Raw genomic sequence first — 19,152 nt, 5'->3', positions numbered from 1 at the left:
CATTCCGCTCGCCCCCGCTCCCCCTAGAAACAGCCCTGCCACAAAATTCTGCGAAATAAACATTTTCCCATAAGGCTCTGATGCGCTATCCCTGTATTTAACCCTTCGTTCCTCCTCTGTCCTCGCCGACTGCATGTGGGATGTAAACAGCCCTTGTCCTGTCAGTGGTCAGTTGTTTACTTGTTGTTTTCCTCTCATGTTGTGGTCAGTGTGTTCTGAGCACGCTCCGTGGCACCCAGCCCTCTGCCGCCGGGGAGTCGCTGTTGGCCGGTCTGTAAACCAGGCTCTGGCCCTGCTGGTTTGAAGCTAGAATCTGAACTTTCTCTCCTCGATACACAGAGATCTCGTCTTCTCGAACTGCCACGAAGTCCTGCGTCACCAGAACGAGCTCCTGGAGACAGTGGAAAGAAAAGTGACAGAGACTCAAAAAATCACACTATTATTGACTGAAAGGTTTTAAACGGCTGGAAAATACATTCATTTACATGGTCTTTGCTTGGTACAGTATCTTATCATAGTCTGAAGTAGAATCAGATAAGAAAGATATGGCCTAAAATGCATAGAACATGTTAAGGCCCGTGCTGCCCGGTGGTGGAGTGGTTAATGCACACGCACGCCAGGCTCCACGTGCAGCCGGCCGCAGTGTTGCGAGTTTGAATCCTGACTCTGACTATTTACTGCATGTCCTCCCTTCTCTCTCTCCCCCATTTCACACTACTTTCCTTACTTTCCGGCTTCATGCCCCTGGTAGGGTCTCCAAAGGCAAACAGGTCCTAGGTGACGGGTCAGACAAAGATCGGTTCAGAAGCCCCCTATGATGACAACACAAACAAGGCAGTTTACGTCGCCCGGATCGGCGTCACCGGGGCCCCATCCTGGAGCCAGGCCTGGGATGGGTGCTCCATGGCGAGTGCCTGGTGGCCGGGTCTTACCCCACAGTGCCCGGCCGGGCACAGCCCGAAAGAGCAACGTGGGGCCGCCCTCCCGTGGGCCCACCACCCGCAGGAGGATCCATAAGGGGCCGGTGCAGAGAGATCTGGGCGGCAGTCGACGGCAGGGGCCTCGGCGACCAGATCTCCAGACACAGAGACTAACTCTGGGGACATGGAATGTCACCTCGCTGGGGGGGAAAGAGCCTGAGCTTGTGCGGGAGGTTGAGCGATACCGACTAGATATAGTTGGCCTCACCTTCACGCACAGTTTGGGCTCTGGAACCCATCTCCTCGAGAGGGGCTGGACGCTCCACTTCTCTGGTGTTGCCCGCGGGGAGAGGCGGCGGGCTGGTGTGGGCTTGCTTATAGCCCCTCAGCTCAGCCGCCACGTGTTGGAGTTTACCCCGGTGAACGAGAGGGTCGCATCCCTCCGCCTTCGGGTGGGGGACAGGTCTCTCACTGTTGTGGCGGCCTAAGGGCCGAACAGCAGTGCAGAGTACCCGGCCTTCTTGGAGTCCTTGGGAGGGGTACTGGACAGTGCACCGACCGGGGACTCCGTTGTTCTACTGGGGGGCTTCAACGCCCACATGGGCAATGACAGTGACACCTGGAGAGGGGTGATCGGGAAGAACGGCTTCCCCGATCTGAACCCGAGCGGTGTTCAGTTATTGGACTTCTGTGCTAGCCACGGATTGTCCATAACGAACACCATGTTCAAGCACAAGGGTGTCCATCAGTGCACATGGCACCAGGACACCCTAGGCCGGAGGTCAATGATCGAATTTGTTGTCGTGTCATCAGACCTCCGGCCGCGTGTCTTGGACACTCGGGTGAAGAGAGGGGCAGAGTTGTCAACCGATCACCACCTGGTGGTGAGTTGGATCCGCTGGCGGAGGAGGAAGCCGGACAGACTTGGCAGACCCAAGCGCATTGTGAGGGTCTGTTGGGAACGTCTAGTGGAGCCCTCTGCCAGTAGGGTATTCAACTCGCACCTCCGGGAGAGCTTCTCCCATGTCCCGGGGGAGGTTGGGGACATTGAGTCCGAGTGGACCATGTTCTCCGCCTCCATTGTTGATGCGGCTGCTCGGAGTTGTGGTCGCAAGGTCTCCGGTGCCTGTCGTGGCGGCAACCCCCGAACCCGATGGTGGACACCGGAAGTAAGGGATGCCGTCAGACTGAAGAAGGAGGCCTTACAGGCCACTCTGGCTTGTAGGTCTCCGGAGGTCATCGACGGGTATCGGCAGGCCAAGCGAGCCGCGGCTCGTGCTGTCGCAGAGGCAAAAACCCGGGCCTGGGAGGAGTTCGGGGAGGCCATGGAGGAGGACTATCGGTCGGCACCAAAGAAATTCTGGCAAACCGTCCGGCGCCTCAGGAGGGGGAAGCAGTGTCTCACCAACACCGTTTACGGTGCAGGTGGAGGCCTGCTGACCTCGACTGGGGATGTCGTCGGACGGTGGAAGGAATACTTTGAGGATCTCCTTAATCCCTCAGTCACGTCTTCCGAAGAGGAAGTAGAGACCGGGGACTCGGAGGCTGGCTCATCCATCACCCAAGCTGAAGTCACTGAGGTTGTTCGCAAACTCCTCGGTGGCAGGGCTCCGGGGGTGGATGAGATCCGCCCTGAGTACCTAAAGTATCTGGATGTTGTAGGACTGTCTTGGTTGACACGTCTCTGCAACATCGCGTGGCGTTCGGGGACCGTGCCTCTGGACTGGCAGACCGGGGTGGTGGTCCCTCTGTTCAAGAAGGGGGACCGGAGGGTGTGTTCCAACTACAGAGGGATCACACTCCTCAGTCTCCCGGGTAAGGTCTATTCCAAGGTACTGGAGAGGAGAATCCGGCCGATAGTCGAACCTCGGATTCAGGAGGAGCAGAGTGGTTTTCGTCCCGGTCGTGGAACACTGGACCAGCTCTATACCCTCCATCGGGTGCTCGAGGGCTCATGGGAGTTTGCCCAACCAGTCCACATGTGCTTTGTGGATCTGGAGAAGGCTTTCGACCGTGTCCCTCGGGGTGTCCTTTGGAGGGTGCTCCGGGAGTATGGGGTCCGGGGCCCTTTGCTCAGGGCTGTCCGGTCCCTGTATGACCGGAGCAGGAGCTGTGTTCGCATTGCCGGCAGTAAGTCAGACCTGTTCCCAGTGCATGTTGGACTCCGCCAGGGCTGCCCTTTGTCACGGTTCTGTTCATAATTTTTATGGACAGAATTTCTAGGCGCAGTCAGGGGTCGGAGGGTGTCCGGTTTGGGGACCACAGGATTCCATCTCTGCTGTTTGCAGACAATGTTGTCCTGATGGCTCCATCAAACCCGGACCTGCAACTTGCACTGGGACGGTTTGCAGCTGAGCGTGAAGCGGCTGGGATGAGAATCAGCACCTCCAAATCCGAGGCCATGGTTCTCGACCGGAAAAAGGTGGCTTGCCCTCTTCAGGTGGGTGGGGTGTCCTTGCCCCAAGTGGAGGAGTTCAAGTATCTCGGGGTCTTGTTCACGAGTGAGGGAAGGATGGAGCGTGAGATCGACAGGCGGATCGGTGCAGCGGCTGCAGTGATGCAGTCGCTGCATCGGACCGTTGTGGTAAAGAGGGAGCTGAGCCGAAAGGCAAAGCTCTCTATTTACCGGTCGGTCTACGTTCCTACCCTCACCTATGGGCATGAGCTTTGGGTAGTGACCGAAAGAACAAGATCGCGGATACAAGCGGTCGAAATGAGTTTCCTCCGCCGTGTGGCTGGGCGCTCCCTTAGAGATAAGGTGAGGAGCTCGGCCACACGGGGGGAGCTCGGAGTAGAGCCGCTGCTCCTCCACGTCGAGAGGAGCCAGCTCAGGTGGCTCGGGCATCTGTTCCGGATGCCTCCTGGGCGCCTCCCTCGGGAGGTGTTTCAGGCATGTCCCACCGGGAAGAGGCCCCGGGGAAGACCCAGGACACGCTGGAGAGACTGTCTCTCGGCTGGCCTGGGAACGCCTCGGGATCCTCCCGGAGGAGTTAGAGGAAGTGTCTGGGGAGAAGGAAGTCTGGGAGTCCCTGCTCAGACTGCTGCCCCCGCGACCCGGCCCCGGATAAAGCGGCAGAAGATGGATGGATGGAACAGTATGTTCACTAAGATTTATTATTTAAGCGCCTTTTATCTAATCAGTGCCAACCACCAAGTCAGAGACACATGTAAATAACACGTGATGGGTCAAAAGTCACTTGGGCACTGTCTATAATGTTAAATAAGACATATTACTCTTCTGTCTACAATATAGTTATAATCTATGACACCTATGGATCATTATTATATATTTTGTACATTTTAAATGACCGAGTTCCACCTTTCTCTTTAGGTTACGTCACCATAAACATCATCACAACAAAGTGTCGCTCTGTCATACCAGACTGATGTCCACACGACTATAGAGAGCTACAGATATCAATAGTGAGCTGTGATTTATTTTTAATTTGTGCCAAAAAGGCTATAGGACATGGAACAGAAACATATTACCTGCTGCAAATATAATCATTTATTTATCCTAATTTATCCTAATTTTTTCTCAAATTATAAAATGCCTTGGTTTCATTCTAGACAAAGAGCTGTCTTTTTTAAGGTAATCTACAGAAATGTACTCTTCTATCGTAATAAAACCTGTTAAATCCATGCAGCTTGTAAACGTCTGGTATCGGCTGCTTATATGCTTCTATTGGATTATGGCGCTGCTCTGTATATAAATGCAACAGCAGAATGTCTGAAATGGTTGGCTACTGTATAACACTGTGCTCACCCACCACTGTGAACTCTATGCCACGGCTGGACACTCAAATAAAGGCGTAAAAGCACAGACAGCGTGTCAATAAAACGTCCTTCTACATAGATATGGCATTATCCTGCAGCAGTATCTAAACTTTATAGACCTGATGGAATTATGTGAAAAGTTGTGGTAATTCTCAGCGCTGCACATGCAGAAAAGAGGAGGATTACATCTAGGCTCTTTTGTGGATATAAGATTATGTTATATTTCTCTAGTGCCTCTATGGTATGGTAAGTCATGTTTCATTGCCAGTTAACATCTTATTCTTAACCCTTAGAATGGGTTATAAAATATGAAAGATAAGCCTCAGGTGACACGAGCCTTTAAAACAAACCATTTTACTTACAAATATGAACATTTACAGGTGGATAATTATATAAACTATTTTTACACTATTTCAGTCCACATTTAATCTTTATAGCTGTTGGAATTTAGACATTTGAAGCCCTTAAAATGACACATTCTGCAGCGATATAGGCCCTTCTAGACCCACTGCTCAGAAAGCTGCTTTAAATGCGATGTATTTAGAATATTTCAGAGGCACTGACAAATTGTAGGCCTGGGCTTTCTTAAAAAAAGTCTAATTTAAAGGCACAATGGACGATTTTTCGGCGATTTGAGAACGCAGGCGGAAGTGTGGACCGATACAACACACACGTGCGTTTGTTTATTAGCGCAACGGAGCGCATCGCATCTCTCGTCTCCCGTAGATTTCTGTCCACTTCTGCGTCAGCTCGAACTGTCTTTCTCCGTCTTCATTTTGCCCCGTACACTGAGGGAACTATATTATGATAGATCCATGCGCTTAGGCACGCGGAAATGTGGGGCTGCAGATGAGCGGTAGGTGCGTTTTATGATTGATACGTGGCAGGACAAATGATTTATCCACGCCACGGGGAAATATGATAAAACATTTTTGAATGTTTATTGCGCTGAGCTTCCAATGCTCTTAACGCCTTGTTCATTGTTCACACGTTGTTCGCACTTTGATGCCTGTTTGCCTCATTCACGCCACTTAATTCGGCCAAAATGTGGAAAACGTGCCGACTGCCAAACGTGCGTCAATACACCTCTACATAAGGTTAGCATAGAAAACACTTGCATGTTCGCGTTCAATGTGTCTGTAGCTTTACATGGTTTACAGTCATTTTACATAATATGTCCCTTTTTAAAAAGAGGAAACTTTGAATATTGCATCAGTTTGTTTTATGTGGAATTGTACACTGATGTGAGTGCACAGCAGTAATTCTATTTATAGTGTTGTTGTTGTTAAATGTAAAACAGAAATACACTCCCATAAATGACAAAGATAGTACCCATAAACAAGTTCTAACTCACCGTGTCATCGGCATCACCGTCTGACGGCTGCTGGGGGGCGTGGCCATTTGGAGTGGGCGGGGCTGACGACAGTGGGCGAGTCACAGAGATGCCTCCCTCCTTTCTCTGGTACTCGATGGGAGACTGAAGCGCTGCAGGGACAAGATGCATTTATTTGTAATTTGCAGAGACATCACACTGGGCTAAACTGCCTGAACTATGAAGAACTGTGTGGAAAAATAAACATCATTACTTATTAAAAAGAACTTACTGGCAACAAAAGTAGTGAAGGAGGTTTTGACATGTTGAAAAGGCACAAAAATATTTATGAAATCCCAAATAAATTTAGTTTTCCATACCCCATAACATTTTGAAAGGATTGGAATTTGTTTTATCATTTAACTAAAATGTTCCAAAATAACCTAAAACATTGACTACTTTTCATCCTTTTAGTTGAAAAAATTAAAACACTTGAAAAAAATCCATATGTTGGTGCTGTGTTTCTAGATCTTAAAAAGCGTTCCACACTGTCAAACACTAAATATTAAGGACCGAGCTCACATCTCAGATTCTCTGTTCTGGTTCCAGTCTTATTTATCTAACAGAATACAATGTGTTATTATAGATGGAGTCAAATCCCAGTGCCTCAGCAGTGATGTCGGAGTCCCACAGGGCTCTGTGCTAGGGCCTCTACTATTCTCGTTATATATACAACGACTTACCAGATGGCCCTGAGTTAGATATATGATGTATGCCGATGATGCGGTCCTGTTCACCCAGGGTAAGGCTGTTAGGACTGTTGCTGACAATCTGACAATTGGACTCAACAAACTGCATGATTGGCTTGAACAATACTGCCTCTTGCTCAACTCAAAGAAGACGCTTTGCATGACATTCAGTTAAAAGTCTTTTTTTGTGTTTTTGAATGGAGAGGAACTAGAGTTGGTGACTCAGTTCAAATATTTTGGAATCATGTTGGACTCAAACCTCACATAAAAAAAAAAAACATTTAAAAAGTTACACATGCCATTAAATGTATTAAATTTGACCCTTCATCACAACACAGGCCACAAAGTGCAACCTTCACTGTATGCTTTTTTCTCAATGATTATTATTTTACAGTGTGGTCGTTTGCTGGTGTCACTGCACTCAAGCCAATTGAGAGATCAATTAAGATAATAGATCAGAAACCTCACTTCACATAATGTCACCATCGTGTGTGTGTGTGGTGTGTGGTGTGTGTGTGGTGTGTGCGTGTGTGTGTGTGTGCGCGTTCGTGTGGGTGTGTGCGTGTGTGTGTGTGGTGAGCAAACAAACTGCACTTAGTGTGGCGTACTTAGTATTAGATTCTTGTACCTTTAAGCAATTTCCTGTGGACTTTATCATGTCTTGTCCGATCATGTTTTACTGTGTTGTCATGTCTTAAACTGTGTGTTTTATGCTGTTGTATCTGCTTTTACCCCCTGTCTCAAAGAAGCAGAAATACTCTGAATGAGTCTGAGGATGATTTATGAACTTAAAAACGGCACAGGAGACCTTAGGATTTCTACCTTTAACATCTCAAATCGGGAAAATTAGAAGTGTTTTTGTGATGCAATGAGAAGGAGCAGAGAAGACAAGCTCTTAAACAGACATAATGAAACCAACAGGAATCAATGTTATAACATGATTAAAAGCTCAAAAATAGAATATTGCATCATTTGTTTAAACATGCAGGTTATAGTTTCAGGATTCTGACCTGAGAGGAAGTTGTTCTGTGCATCCAGTAGAGACGTGATAGTCTCCACCCAGGTGAGTTTGATGGCGGTGTTTGAGGCCTGAAGCGTGAAGCGCTCGGCCGAACCCCGAGACCAGAGCACGAACTTAGACAGGTCACCCTCCACTTGCTCCTGCATGGACAGGTAACTCACCTGAGGAGGAAGAAAAGTACTACTATTGTTACTGTAACTACTACTGCAGCTTCTATTGTGTTGAACCCTTTTTTAAAAGAGGATCTGTCACAGCTCATTTAGACCAACTCCATCGCATCAGATGCAAAACTGCTGTTTGGCCATTTCACACTTTCCAATTTACCTTAGCATATACGTCAGGTAATTAATACTATATTGAATTGCATTGAATTTATTCTATTATTGTGCCTTGCATATACAAATGCCAAGCCCAAGACCTCATTAACAAAATGAAGTAGGCCAGTATCCAAACATACATTAACATACATTAATCAACCACAAACATACTCAAATATACAAGTCTGCCGCTTCTTCCAGCCTTCACTAACGTAATGTGTAAACTGTTAATGATGGGGAAAAACCCAACCAGGGACAACAGTTCCAAATAAGCATTAGCAATACACTCTGTATGCGTCCCATCAGTTATAAGCTCTACAAGTAAAGTAAAGCAAAACAAAAACAGTACCATATATTTTTCTTTTTTTGATCACCAGGTTTAAACCAGAACTAAACCTGAACTGAACAATATCCTTATCCATCTTGTTTCTAACAAATGGCCAGAGTGTTTTACCTTGATGCTGTTCTTGTACTGGTACCCCGGGTTCTGTGAGCCCTTCCTCAGCAGCTCACTGAAGATGACGATTTGTTCAAACAGAAAAACTCTCCTCTCTTTGCTCCGGGACAGAACGCCTCCATCTTGCTCCCAAACACAGAAAGTCTCCTGCTGTAGCAGCTTCCCATGAGACGTCAACTTTCCCTGTACACAAACAATATACAACAAATAAGGAAATAAATAGCAGCAAATACAAGAAAACACTGAGAGGAAAAGAGAAAAATTAGCTTCAATTGGACAAGAAAGCACAGAATGGGCCAAAACCCTGAACATAATATATACTGAACACAGAAAAAAACACAATATTTGAACATGCAAAGAGGAAGTTTAAAACATTTGGTTTTCATCATCAGCTTGCATATCACATTTGTCACAGCACTCTTGCTACACAAGAAGATCTGGTTCAATTGCTGGACCATGAGGGATTTTTGAAAGTAAAAAATAAATAAACAATTTTAAATTTGAATATCTATTACTTTTTTCACAAACTTATAGAAGTGAGGCACACAGACTAAACACAAAATCACCCCTTTTTATTTTAAAAACCTTAAACATTTGATAAGATAAATAAGGTCTAAGGACATTTTCCCTCCACATTGTTTCTTTCTGTCCCGGTTGATTGAAATGACTTAGTCAAATGTGATGTGTGTGAAAACATATCAAATTATTTAGCTTCAGAAATAAAAAATGATTAATTTATTTTTTGAATCATAAATTGTATATATTCTACACACAGCAGTAGAATTTGCAAATAATTATATGGGATTCAATGAGATTCTCTTGCTCTAATCTTATTTGAGGTTTCTCATATAGCAAGTGATCTCTGTAAAATACACTGCATCCAGAAAGTATGTATTTACAGGTGTTTTTTGTTTTTATTTATTTTGAATACATTTGCAAATAATTCTTTTACATTGTCATTATAGAATATTGTTTGTAGATTTTTGAGGCAAAAAAGTTATTGAAAACATTTTTTAATAAGGCTGTAACATAACAATGTTACAATGGTCATTTTGGTCTTAAGCTGAACCTAAAAAATCAGGTAATTTAAGGTCAATCTGTAATTCATTTCAATCAACCTGGACAGAATGAAAAAATGTGAGGGAAAACGTTAATTTTTTCCCCTTGACATTTTAAAAACAATACACTTTAATTATTATCCTCATCATGTCTGGATGATTTGTAATAAATGTCATAATCCAAAATAGTGCACATTTCTTAAATACAATATCATGATTCAAAAAATATGTTTGGACTGAAATAGAATTAAGTTACTGATCATATCTTACAAAACAAAGTCATATCGTTCAATTCAAATCATCTGGCATTGTATGTATATATATATATATATATATATATATATATATATATATATATATATATACATATGCAACATCAGATCTGAGATGTTAATGTTACCCAACATTTCTGTGTGTAAAATGTGTGTTTTCCCTCAGAATATATTGTAAAAGCAGCACTTTGTGACAAAATGAGTCCACTTATTGCTGTGTGCATCTAATAATAATGTATTTTATGTCACCTCAACCTGGAGGTAAGAGCTGAAAGCAGCGCTCTGATTGGCTACGCTTGGGTGGGAGAGCATGAGAAGACGCACGCGCCTGTTTCCGTGTCTGTGACGCGCAGCGCAAACTCCTTTATATCGCAAATATACATTTTAAACCCTTTTACCACATTTTCTCCAGCGCGTTTTGACGTGATTAAGGGTGCACACTTAGAAGCGTGAGTTCTACCAATGCAAAACACGCTAAATCTTCTGTTACACGCTCCTGCGCGCCGCGTCTCCCCCCTCTCCTCCCCCTGGTGCGTTTGGGAAAAAATATTTCGCCCGCCTGTGCAATATATTTCATTTAAAAATCCGTAAACCAAGTAATAAAATAACTGCGGCCTCAGCTAAAATACGACTGATGATCTGTACTTTACTTTACAGCATTTAAGTAAATGACCACCTCTAACTTTGTAGCTCCCGTTGACAACCAGGTCCACCTTCACTCCCCATCACGCTCCTCACACTATCCCAGACAAAACTCTCAGCATCGGCCGCATTAGTCAAACTTCAGCACGGCCTTCTCCACACAAACATTGAGTGTCGCTTCACTACTCAGTGTGGTCAAAGCAAGTAACTTTTGCCGGTCTAAATGCTCCGCAGCCAGCGTGCTCTGTCATGCAGTGTAAAGGAGACATCTCAGAATAATAATGCGATGGGTGAGACTTCACAACAATTGCCACTCTTAAGATTTTCTGTGGACGTTTTAACACCTTGACAACGCAGTCCTTACCTCGTATCCCTGCAGCCGTCCCAGGCTCATCATGTCATTACAGCGTTTGGGCACCAGCGACATCAGCTCAAAGGCTTTCTGTGACAAATGCACACAAACAAATACAAATAATAAATAATATGTCAAACGTCCGACCCAACAACAGGTGACAGCCAATCAGTATCACTTACCTCGACTTCTTCGCAGTCGAGTCCCGCTTTCGATGTGTATTTCAGAAAATCCTAGATCATCAGGCATAAAGTAACGTTAGGTTAATTACTCAAGAATAAATAAAATGCATATCCTACTCTTAATAAATAAATCCAAAGTGTTACCTTGAGCAGCAGCTGGTACTTGGTGATCCTCTGAATGGGTTTAATCAGATAGTCACTTATGCTCATTCTGCAGCTGATCTCATGTTGGATCTCCTACAAAAACATGTATAAGAAAATTATATATTTACTGAGATTTAGTAAAAAAAATACAAATATTTTCTTACCTCAAAGAATTTCTCATACTCAATGACGATGACCTCAGACTTAGGTTTGTTCTGGCAGTAAACGATGTACATGTGTAACCTCCGCTCCTACAAAATAAAAGCACCGCGTTAAAACTAAGACTAAACCAGAATTTAAAAAAAGACTAAACCAGGCCTAAACCAGGACCAAACTAGGACCAAAACATTACTAAACTAAGGAAAAAACAAGGAAATAACAAGGAACTAAACAAGGGCTGAACCTGGACTAAACCAGGATCGAAACAGTTTAAAACTAGGGAGTAAAAAGGAACTAAATAAGGACTGAACCAGGACTAAATCAGTGTTAAACCAGGGATAAAAATCAGGGACAAAAGGACTAAACCAGGACTTGAACAGAACTAACTACAATTAAACCAGGACTTAACAAGGACTACAGCAGAATTAAACCCGGACTTAACAGGGACTACAGCAGAACTAAACCAGGACTTAACAAGGACTACACCAGAACTAAACCAGGACTTAACAAGGACTACAGCAGAACTAAACCAGGACTTAACAAGGACTACAGCAGAACTAAACCAGGACTTAACAAGGACTACAGCAGAACTAAACCAGGACTTAACAAGGACTACAGCAGAACTAAACCAGGACTTAACAAGGACTACACCAGAACTAAACCAGGACTTAACAAGGACTACACCAGAACTAAACCAGGACTTAACAAGGACTACAGCAGAACTAAACCAGGACTTAACAAGGACTACAGCAGAACTAAACCAGGACTTAACAAGGACTACACCAGAACTAAACCAGGACTTAACTAGGACTACAGCAGAACTAAACCAGGACTTAACAAGGACTACACCAGAACTAAACCAGGACTTAACTAGGACTACAGCAGAACTAAACCAGGACTTAACAAGGACTACACCAGAACTAAACCAGGACTTAACAAGGACTACACCAGAACTAAACCAGGACTTAACAAGGACTACAGCAGAACTAAACCAGGACTTAACAAGGACTACAGCAGAACTAAACCAGGACTTAACAAGGACTACAGCAGAACTAAAGCGGGACTTGTGTGACTCACATGTCTGATGAACAGGTCAGCGAGGAGGTCGTGGTTCTGGATACATCTCTCCAGCTCCACAAGGAAGAAACTTTGTCACAACAAAAAGAATATGTTTAGGTTTGGCTCTTTTTAATGGTTTCACACAAAGGTGGAGGAATCACCACCTGGTTGTCTTCATGTATTTCAGTATTTAATATTTCTATCTCCAGGGAGACAAGCAGGTGACACAACAACGGTCAGATCGGTGGAAAGGTTTATCACGTTTATCAAGGTATTGTTGTCCAATGAAAAAATTGGTCAACAATACCTTGTACTTTCAAGCATTTAAATCATATTTAAATTAAATGTTTGAAATCTAAAATTAGATTATTCCCGCTTGTAAGTCCGTACAAAGGTCCAGACACAATGATGATGTGCCCCATGAACGCGGAGCATAATTCAATAAATTAGAACAATTCTGGGACCAAAACAAGGCTTTGATTGGCTAAAAACAGATTGACTGGAAAAGTGCCCAATAGAAGTAGCATTAGGCAGGTACAAAGAGCCCTATGGTCTTGTTTTCATCTGATTAAAACATGAGTAAATGCTATTTTAACATGATATTAGTGGATTATATGGATAAACATCATTATTTGGCTTCTCGCAGTGATGTGAAAACAGATGACAGTTATGGAAGTACCAGGAGCATGTGGAGTTTATGGATGACTAAAATGACGTCAGGCATGTGATAGTGGATCAGCCGTCTAATACGTATGTACCGCATTTGACTTATTTAGCACTTTATCCTCTACTTTTACATGAACAAACACTGTCATTTATTTAGTGTGTGTGTTTGTTCCATCCATCTTAGTCCGCTTATCCAGGTCCGGGTCGCGGGGGCAACAATCTAAGCGGACTCCAAGACTTCCTACTCCCCAGACACTTCCTCCAGCTCCTCCGGGGGGATCCCGAGGCGTTCCCAGGCCAGCCGAGAGACATAGTCCCTCCAGCGTGTCCTAGGTCTTCCCGGTGGGACATGCCCGAAATCCCTCCCCGGGGAGGCGCCCAGGAGGCATCCGGAACAGATGCCCGAGCCACCTCAGCTGGAGGAGCAGCGGCTCTACTCCGAGCTCCTCCCTTGTGACTGAGCTCCTCACTCTATCTCTAAGGGAGCGCCCTACGGGCCGCGGGAACGTTTACACCGAAGGTAAAGTGAGAAAGCCCCCTTACTCTCTGTGCCAGTCATAGATCTGCTGGATGTTCCCAAACACGATCTTGTCCTTCCCCCGCATGTCCTCAGGAATCCCCCGGACCTCCAAGCGAGACATGAACCCCTAAAAACAAATGACAAAATATAAAACATTTAAGAAATAAAAAAGTGTCTCAGGTGTAACGTTGTTGTACAGTGGGTAATAAAGCTGTACAACCCTTCATAACAATGTATAATCTCCATCAGGGCCCTTGCTAGCCATTTGGGGGCCCTAAGAAGGAATGCGGCACCTTATTCAGATTACTCACTCACCTCTACAATGACAGCCAGGTCTTTTACATAGTCCTTTTCTGATTGGACCATTTCAGTCACCACAAACCTTAAACAGCACATATGTTAGATTGGAAAACTTGGGTAATTCAATCATGCTTTTATCATGAAAGTCTTACATCCTCCCTCTAAGTGCCTTGTTCCTCTGCTCGGTGTCCGACTCATTGGAGCCCTGGTCTGAATCTAGAGCCTGAAGAAAAACACATCAAAATGTATGTTATACCCTGTGTCACAGTCAGGAGGTTGTGAGTTAGACTCCAGATCTCTCCGATACCTCTGGGTTGTTGGGGTCTTTAATGATCTGCATGGGGGGAGGCAGAGGGGTGGAGCTCTCCTCTTCAGGCTCCTCCTCTCCTCCGCTCTGCACCGAGTCCTCCTTACGAGGCTTCTGTAGAACAACAAACTTTATATAGTTTTATAGTTATATATCTACAGTAACATTACTATGATTGCAATGATTAATCGTAATAATTCTGACTAGTCGACTATTAAAATAATCATAATTGTCTTCTGATAATTATCATAATTAACTGGACTATACAGATGCTTGAACACAAACGAAAAGACAGTTTTATAACAAAGACAGTGGCATTAACTCAAATAATCAAAACAACAAAACATTTTATCAATAATATACTTTGATTGTAAGTATCTTTTTATCTAGAAGACTTCAGTCACTATATTTAAGCTATTATTTGGTTTAAAATGTATTTTTAAAATCTCAATGTACAATACAAATAATTGTTTGGGAACGTTCTGGGAAGAATCTGAGGCACCGTGATATATTTAAAAGTCCTTTATTACAAAGCAAGGGACAAAATATTCACCCTCTACTAAAATAAATGTTGCCTGAAAATTATTATAGCAAAAATGTCTTACTGTTTGTGAGTTTGCGTTGAGGGGGGTGGTCTCTGTTCTGTTGTCCCGCCTCCTCATTCTGATTGGAGGTTTCTTCTGTCCGTCTGCTTTACCCTGACTCAGCCGCCGAACTGGACTCGTCAACCAGCGCTAAAGAAATAAAATTGAACACCATGGGGTCTTAATTTGTGTAAAGCTTCAAGCCTGTAGTTTAAACCTGGACAAACATGCTTTGCAATACATAGGACGAGCTATACACTAGATACAACAGCCTGTGTTTTCCCCCCATGCTTTCACATGGAAAAAATAAAATGGTCCAATCTGAAAGGTAAAATGTTTTATCATTTTATTTAATCCACATCCATAGATTTAGATGGGACGTGCCGACATGTAGAGTGGATAGTACACATACACTCCATGTGAGCAACCTGAAGTTCATTTCCCACTACACTGTCCAGAGTAATAAAGCCAAAAAAGTATACAAAAAAGAAATATATATATTAAAACACCAATTTTCAGGAGGAGCTAGTTTTTTGTATCTAATATTTCAACAAAATGAAGCAAGAATTGTAGAACTGCTTTATTGATTTTTCAGATTTATATGTCCCAATGTACAATTTTGGCCATTTTACACATTATTGTTTAAATAAACTGATAGTGCATATCTTTAATTTATAGTGAAATATATCAGATACCTAAAAAACATTTAAACTTAAGATTTTTCCCCATTCACTTGCAGTGTCTAGAAATGAAAGTTCAGATTTCAGTCTGAACTGACATTATAATGTGTTCAGCCCTACAGTATTCAACCTAAATCTGCATTGATTTCTGTTTTTAATCCTACAAATGGAAGTCTTGCCTTGAGCGTGTTGCCAGTGCCGGAGCCGCTGCGTTTGGGACCTGGTGAGCCCACTGCGCCCCCTGCTGGACTTCCCACTCCAAACACTGTGGGAGACGTTGGAGCTGAACAAGAAGAGAGGAAACAGGTCAGATCAGACAAGGGTGAAACTCTGAGTTTGATGTAAGGGGGGTCGGTGAATGCCAATAAACACTCCAAAGAATTTCAGGGGCGGTGATTTATGAATTACTATCACAGTGGTACACCTAGTATTATTATAATCAATAATGTAGAAAAAGATTCAGTTGTAGTCATCTGGACTCTGTTTTTAGGGAAAAAACGAAACGTTTTGACACTCATCCGAGTCATTCTCAATCTGCCAATCAAGACCGGGAACACAAATATATCTCAGTTCCGGTCTTGATTCGCAGATTGAGAATTACTTTTAGGTACGTTTTCAGACTGAACCAAAACCGTAGTCCAAATTACGGGCAGATCGGAGTTTGGGGAAAACTGACTGCAAACTTGCTCAAACCCCATACCTATCCTCTCTTTATCAGGAAAATAAGAGAGAGAGCGTGAGGCTGAGAAAAGAGCTAAAACACCCTTTTAATCTCGAAAGCAGTTTCAAAAACTAGAGATGTGAGAGAGAGTCTAGTGGAGAGTGGAAGCATCGGCGCTGCAGCTGGAGCAGTGAATGTGCCACTCACACAGATGAACCAAGTGAACAAAAGGGGTTGTTATATTGAAACATAAAAAATAAATTACAGGAAATGACAATGGTGCTGAAATTTGGAGATACAATCTAACAGAAAAAATGCAGTTTGGACTCACTGTGAGGACTTGAATGAATGAGTCCAGATCCATCAGAGCTGAACACTGAGTCTGAGAAGAGAAAAGACACAAGATTGAATGCACAAGTATGTATAGTACTTCAGTATATCAAGAACAACACGGATAACGTGTGGTTGCATGTGTATCAAAAGGATACATTGTATAAAGCTGATAAAAAAAACGGCGGTCAATTGGAGAAAAAGGTGCTTCTTGACAAGGGAAAACAACTAACAGCTAAATTTATGGTAAATACTCCGAAATGCAAAAATGCAAGAACTCAAAACTTTTACTACAGCATGGCCCAGACATAAAGTATGCACCACAATGCCTAAAACAATGTCACACAATATGTCGGTGTAGTCCCTCATTTTCCCCACAATATATATATATATATATATATATATATATATATATATATATATATATATATATTATATAATAAAATATAATGAAAACTGAATGAAAAAATATGTTTGAAATATAAGATTTATTTTTGATTACATATTCAAACTAATCTAATCAACACTTTTTTGCATTCAATATTACATGCTATAAAGAAAAGAAGTAAGTAAATAAATAAGCAAGTAAAGTTTATTTGTACAGCACCTTTCACAGACATAGGTCACAAAGGGCTTCATATGAAAAATATTTGAATATATTTAAGCAGCATCTACTGTAATAACAACACTTTTAGGGCCCCTGATGGGAGCTGGAATGCTTGTTCAAAAAAGAAAGGTTTTCAGCTTATCATGCTTGTAAAAGTATCAGCGTTGTTAAGATATTACTTTAAAAAAAACATTTTACAAGACACAAAATGAACAAGTTATCAAAAAAAAATCTCAAACATGCACAAATTATGCATAAACACAAAAAGAGGGGGATAAGGGTGGGAGATTTTCTGAGCGCTCAAGCATCAAATGCGGGACAAAACGGAAAATACACCTTTGAGTAAACTAATGAGGAAACACTGTAATCCCTTTAGAATCTGAATCAGTATTATTGCCATTGTCAGTGAATAATTCACAAGCTAACTACTTGGCATCAAGGTGCGACATAAAACAGTGTAGAATAACAATAATAACAATAACAATAATAGTTAAGAAAGTATTTTTTTTAAACAATAGTTAAAGAGTATAAATTATGATAAAATATTATACAATATGGGCAAGCAAAATAATTAAATAAGGGCAAGCCTTCATCGGAATAGATATTTTTCAAAAGTCTTTATCAATAAGCTTTTGTAGAAAGTATCTTGCCCTAGATTCCTTTGGTCAGATCATCTTGTGTTCATTAACCAGTTCCTCTGGTTCGTCTCACACTCACACTCACCTTTACCTTCAGCTCTCTGTTTAAAAACCCAGCCCCGAACCACGGAACAATCCCAGCATGCACCTCTGTCCCTGTCCCGAAGCATAGTAACAGACCAGAGATAAAAGCTGCGTGGCGCCGATCCAATAAAACCGAAACAAACCAAAACAGAAGCCGGACAGTGAGTGAGAGAGCAAGGTCACCAGAGAAGGAGGGGCTTACACACAGGAAGTCCTTTTAAGGAGAACCCAGTGGAGCAGAAAACCAGGTCTATAACATAAGGTCTAAGTTGAGAGGAAACAGGAAGTAAATAATGCACATAGGACAGAGAAAGAGGTCTCACTGTGGCGTCCTAAAAACAGACAGATCCTGTTCTGGACTCTGAGCCTGTTCTGAGCCTGGACATGAGGAAACTAGGTTTAAGTTTAGAACTAACACCTGCTTTAAATTCATAAACTTAATTCTCTGTAAGTTACAACTATAATTTAAAGTCATGTAGCATTTTAACCAAAAGGAGTTCACACATTCCAGGCGGCAATTTCAACTATAAAGAATAATTGTAGTCATATTTTGATCATCGTAATCACATTCAACCATACAGTTTATTACAAAGAAAAGTTCCATTAATAAATCAAAATGGCAAAAAGAATAAACAATTTCTGATTTCCAGCAATCATGTATTTGTAAATATTATAAAGTTCTAGTCAAGTGAAGTTCTAGTTAAATTTCTGTCTGGACAGTTGTGATGCTCAGTTAAAGCTTAAGCCTGAGTTTGTTTTGGTGTTAAAATCATAAACAGGCCTTAAAGTGCCCTGAATGTGCACGTCCTGTGTTTGGTGCAATGTCACTTCCTGTTTGACCCATGTGGTCTGTTTCCCGCTGAGGTGACTTCAACTTGGCATCCTCAAAAAACTAAACATTTACATTAAATATATGAGGATGTGAGTGGATGTAAACAGACCGTCCCTGTACATGGTCTTCTGTCAAAATATTTATGATAAGCAATTTCTTCTTCTAATATTTTTGGACTGTTACAATTAATCAAGTCACAAATTCCTTTGCCCACCGATTCTTTCACTTTAGGAACGGGGCCACAAGTACGGCCTGCACAAAATACACATAATCCTGTCAAATACAATACATTTAATATATGATAAGGCCCCAGGTCTATCTGTGCAATTCATACATTTGGAATTGTGATTACTGGTACTGCTTCAATAAATTCCAAAAAATGTCCAATAAAAAACAACAATAAATGAGATTCTGTTGTGAATCATCTATCCTTTACAATGCTGTCATCAGAATGTTCATTATTCCAGAATGGAGGCAACGCAAGGAATTTTCAGATCAGACCAGATCAGAGGAAACTAAATA

At 42.5% G+C, this 19,152-nt stretch overlaps 1 protein-coding gene across 1 annotated transcript in view; it reads right to left on the bottom strand.

The window, feature by feature from the left end:
- The window catches only part of LOC140363328 (kalirin-like), a 66,030-nt gene continuing 46,878 nt past the window's right edge, over positions 1-19,152 (bottom strand). The window contains exons 42-57 of the mRNA XM_072449865.1: positions 16,471-16,521; positions 15,658-15,761; positions 14,820-14,948; positions 14,215-14,328; positions 14,060-14,130; positions 13,923-13,989; positions 13,631-13,734; positions 12,440-12,509; positions 11,368-11,454; positions 11,204-11,296; positions 11,060-11,110; positions 10,890-10,967; positions 8,551-8,736; positions 7,769-7,940; positions 6,052-6,182; positions 1-391 (exon numbers count right to left, since the gene is read on the bottom strand). Coding sequence (XP_072305966.1) covers positions 206-391; positions 6,052-6,182; positions 7,769-7,940; positions 8,551-8,736; positions 10,890-10,967; positions 11,060-11,110; positions 11,204-11,296; positions 11,368-11,454; positions 12,440-12,509; positions 13,631-13,734; positions 13,923-13,989; positions 14,060-14,130; positions 14,215-14,328; positions 14,820-14,948; positions 15,658-15,761; positions 16,471-16,521 — 1,694 coding nt within the window. The 3' untranslated portion in view covers positions 1-205. The remainder of the gene's footprint in view (positions 392-6,051; positions 6,183-7,768; positions 7,941-8,550; positions 8,737-10,889; positions 10,968-11,059; positions 11,111-11,203; positions 11,297-11,367; positions 11,455-12,439; positions 12,510-13,630; positions 13,735-13,922; positions 13,990-14,059; positions 14,131-14,214; positions 14,329-14,819; positions 14,949-15,657; positions 15,762-16,470; positions 16,522-19,152) is intronic.

This window comes from Eucyclogobius newberryi, unplaced genomic scaffold (assembly GCF_026437365.1).
Source record: "Eucyclogobius newberryi isolate DKJ021-1_F unplaced genomic scaffold, fEucNew1.0.hap1 SCAF_1, whole genome shotgun sequence".
Lineage (NCBI taxonomy): Eukaryota > Metazoa > Chordata > Actinopteri > Gobiiformes > Gobiidae > Eucyclogobius > Eucyclogobius newberryi.
Note: the sequence above shows the minus strand (reverse complement) of the source record. Positions and strands in the feature narration are given on the sequence as shown.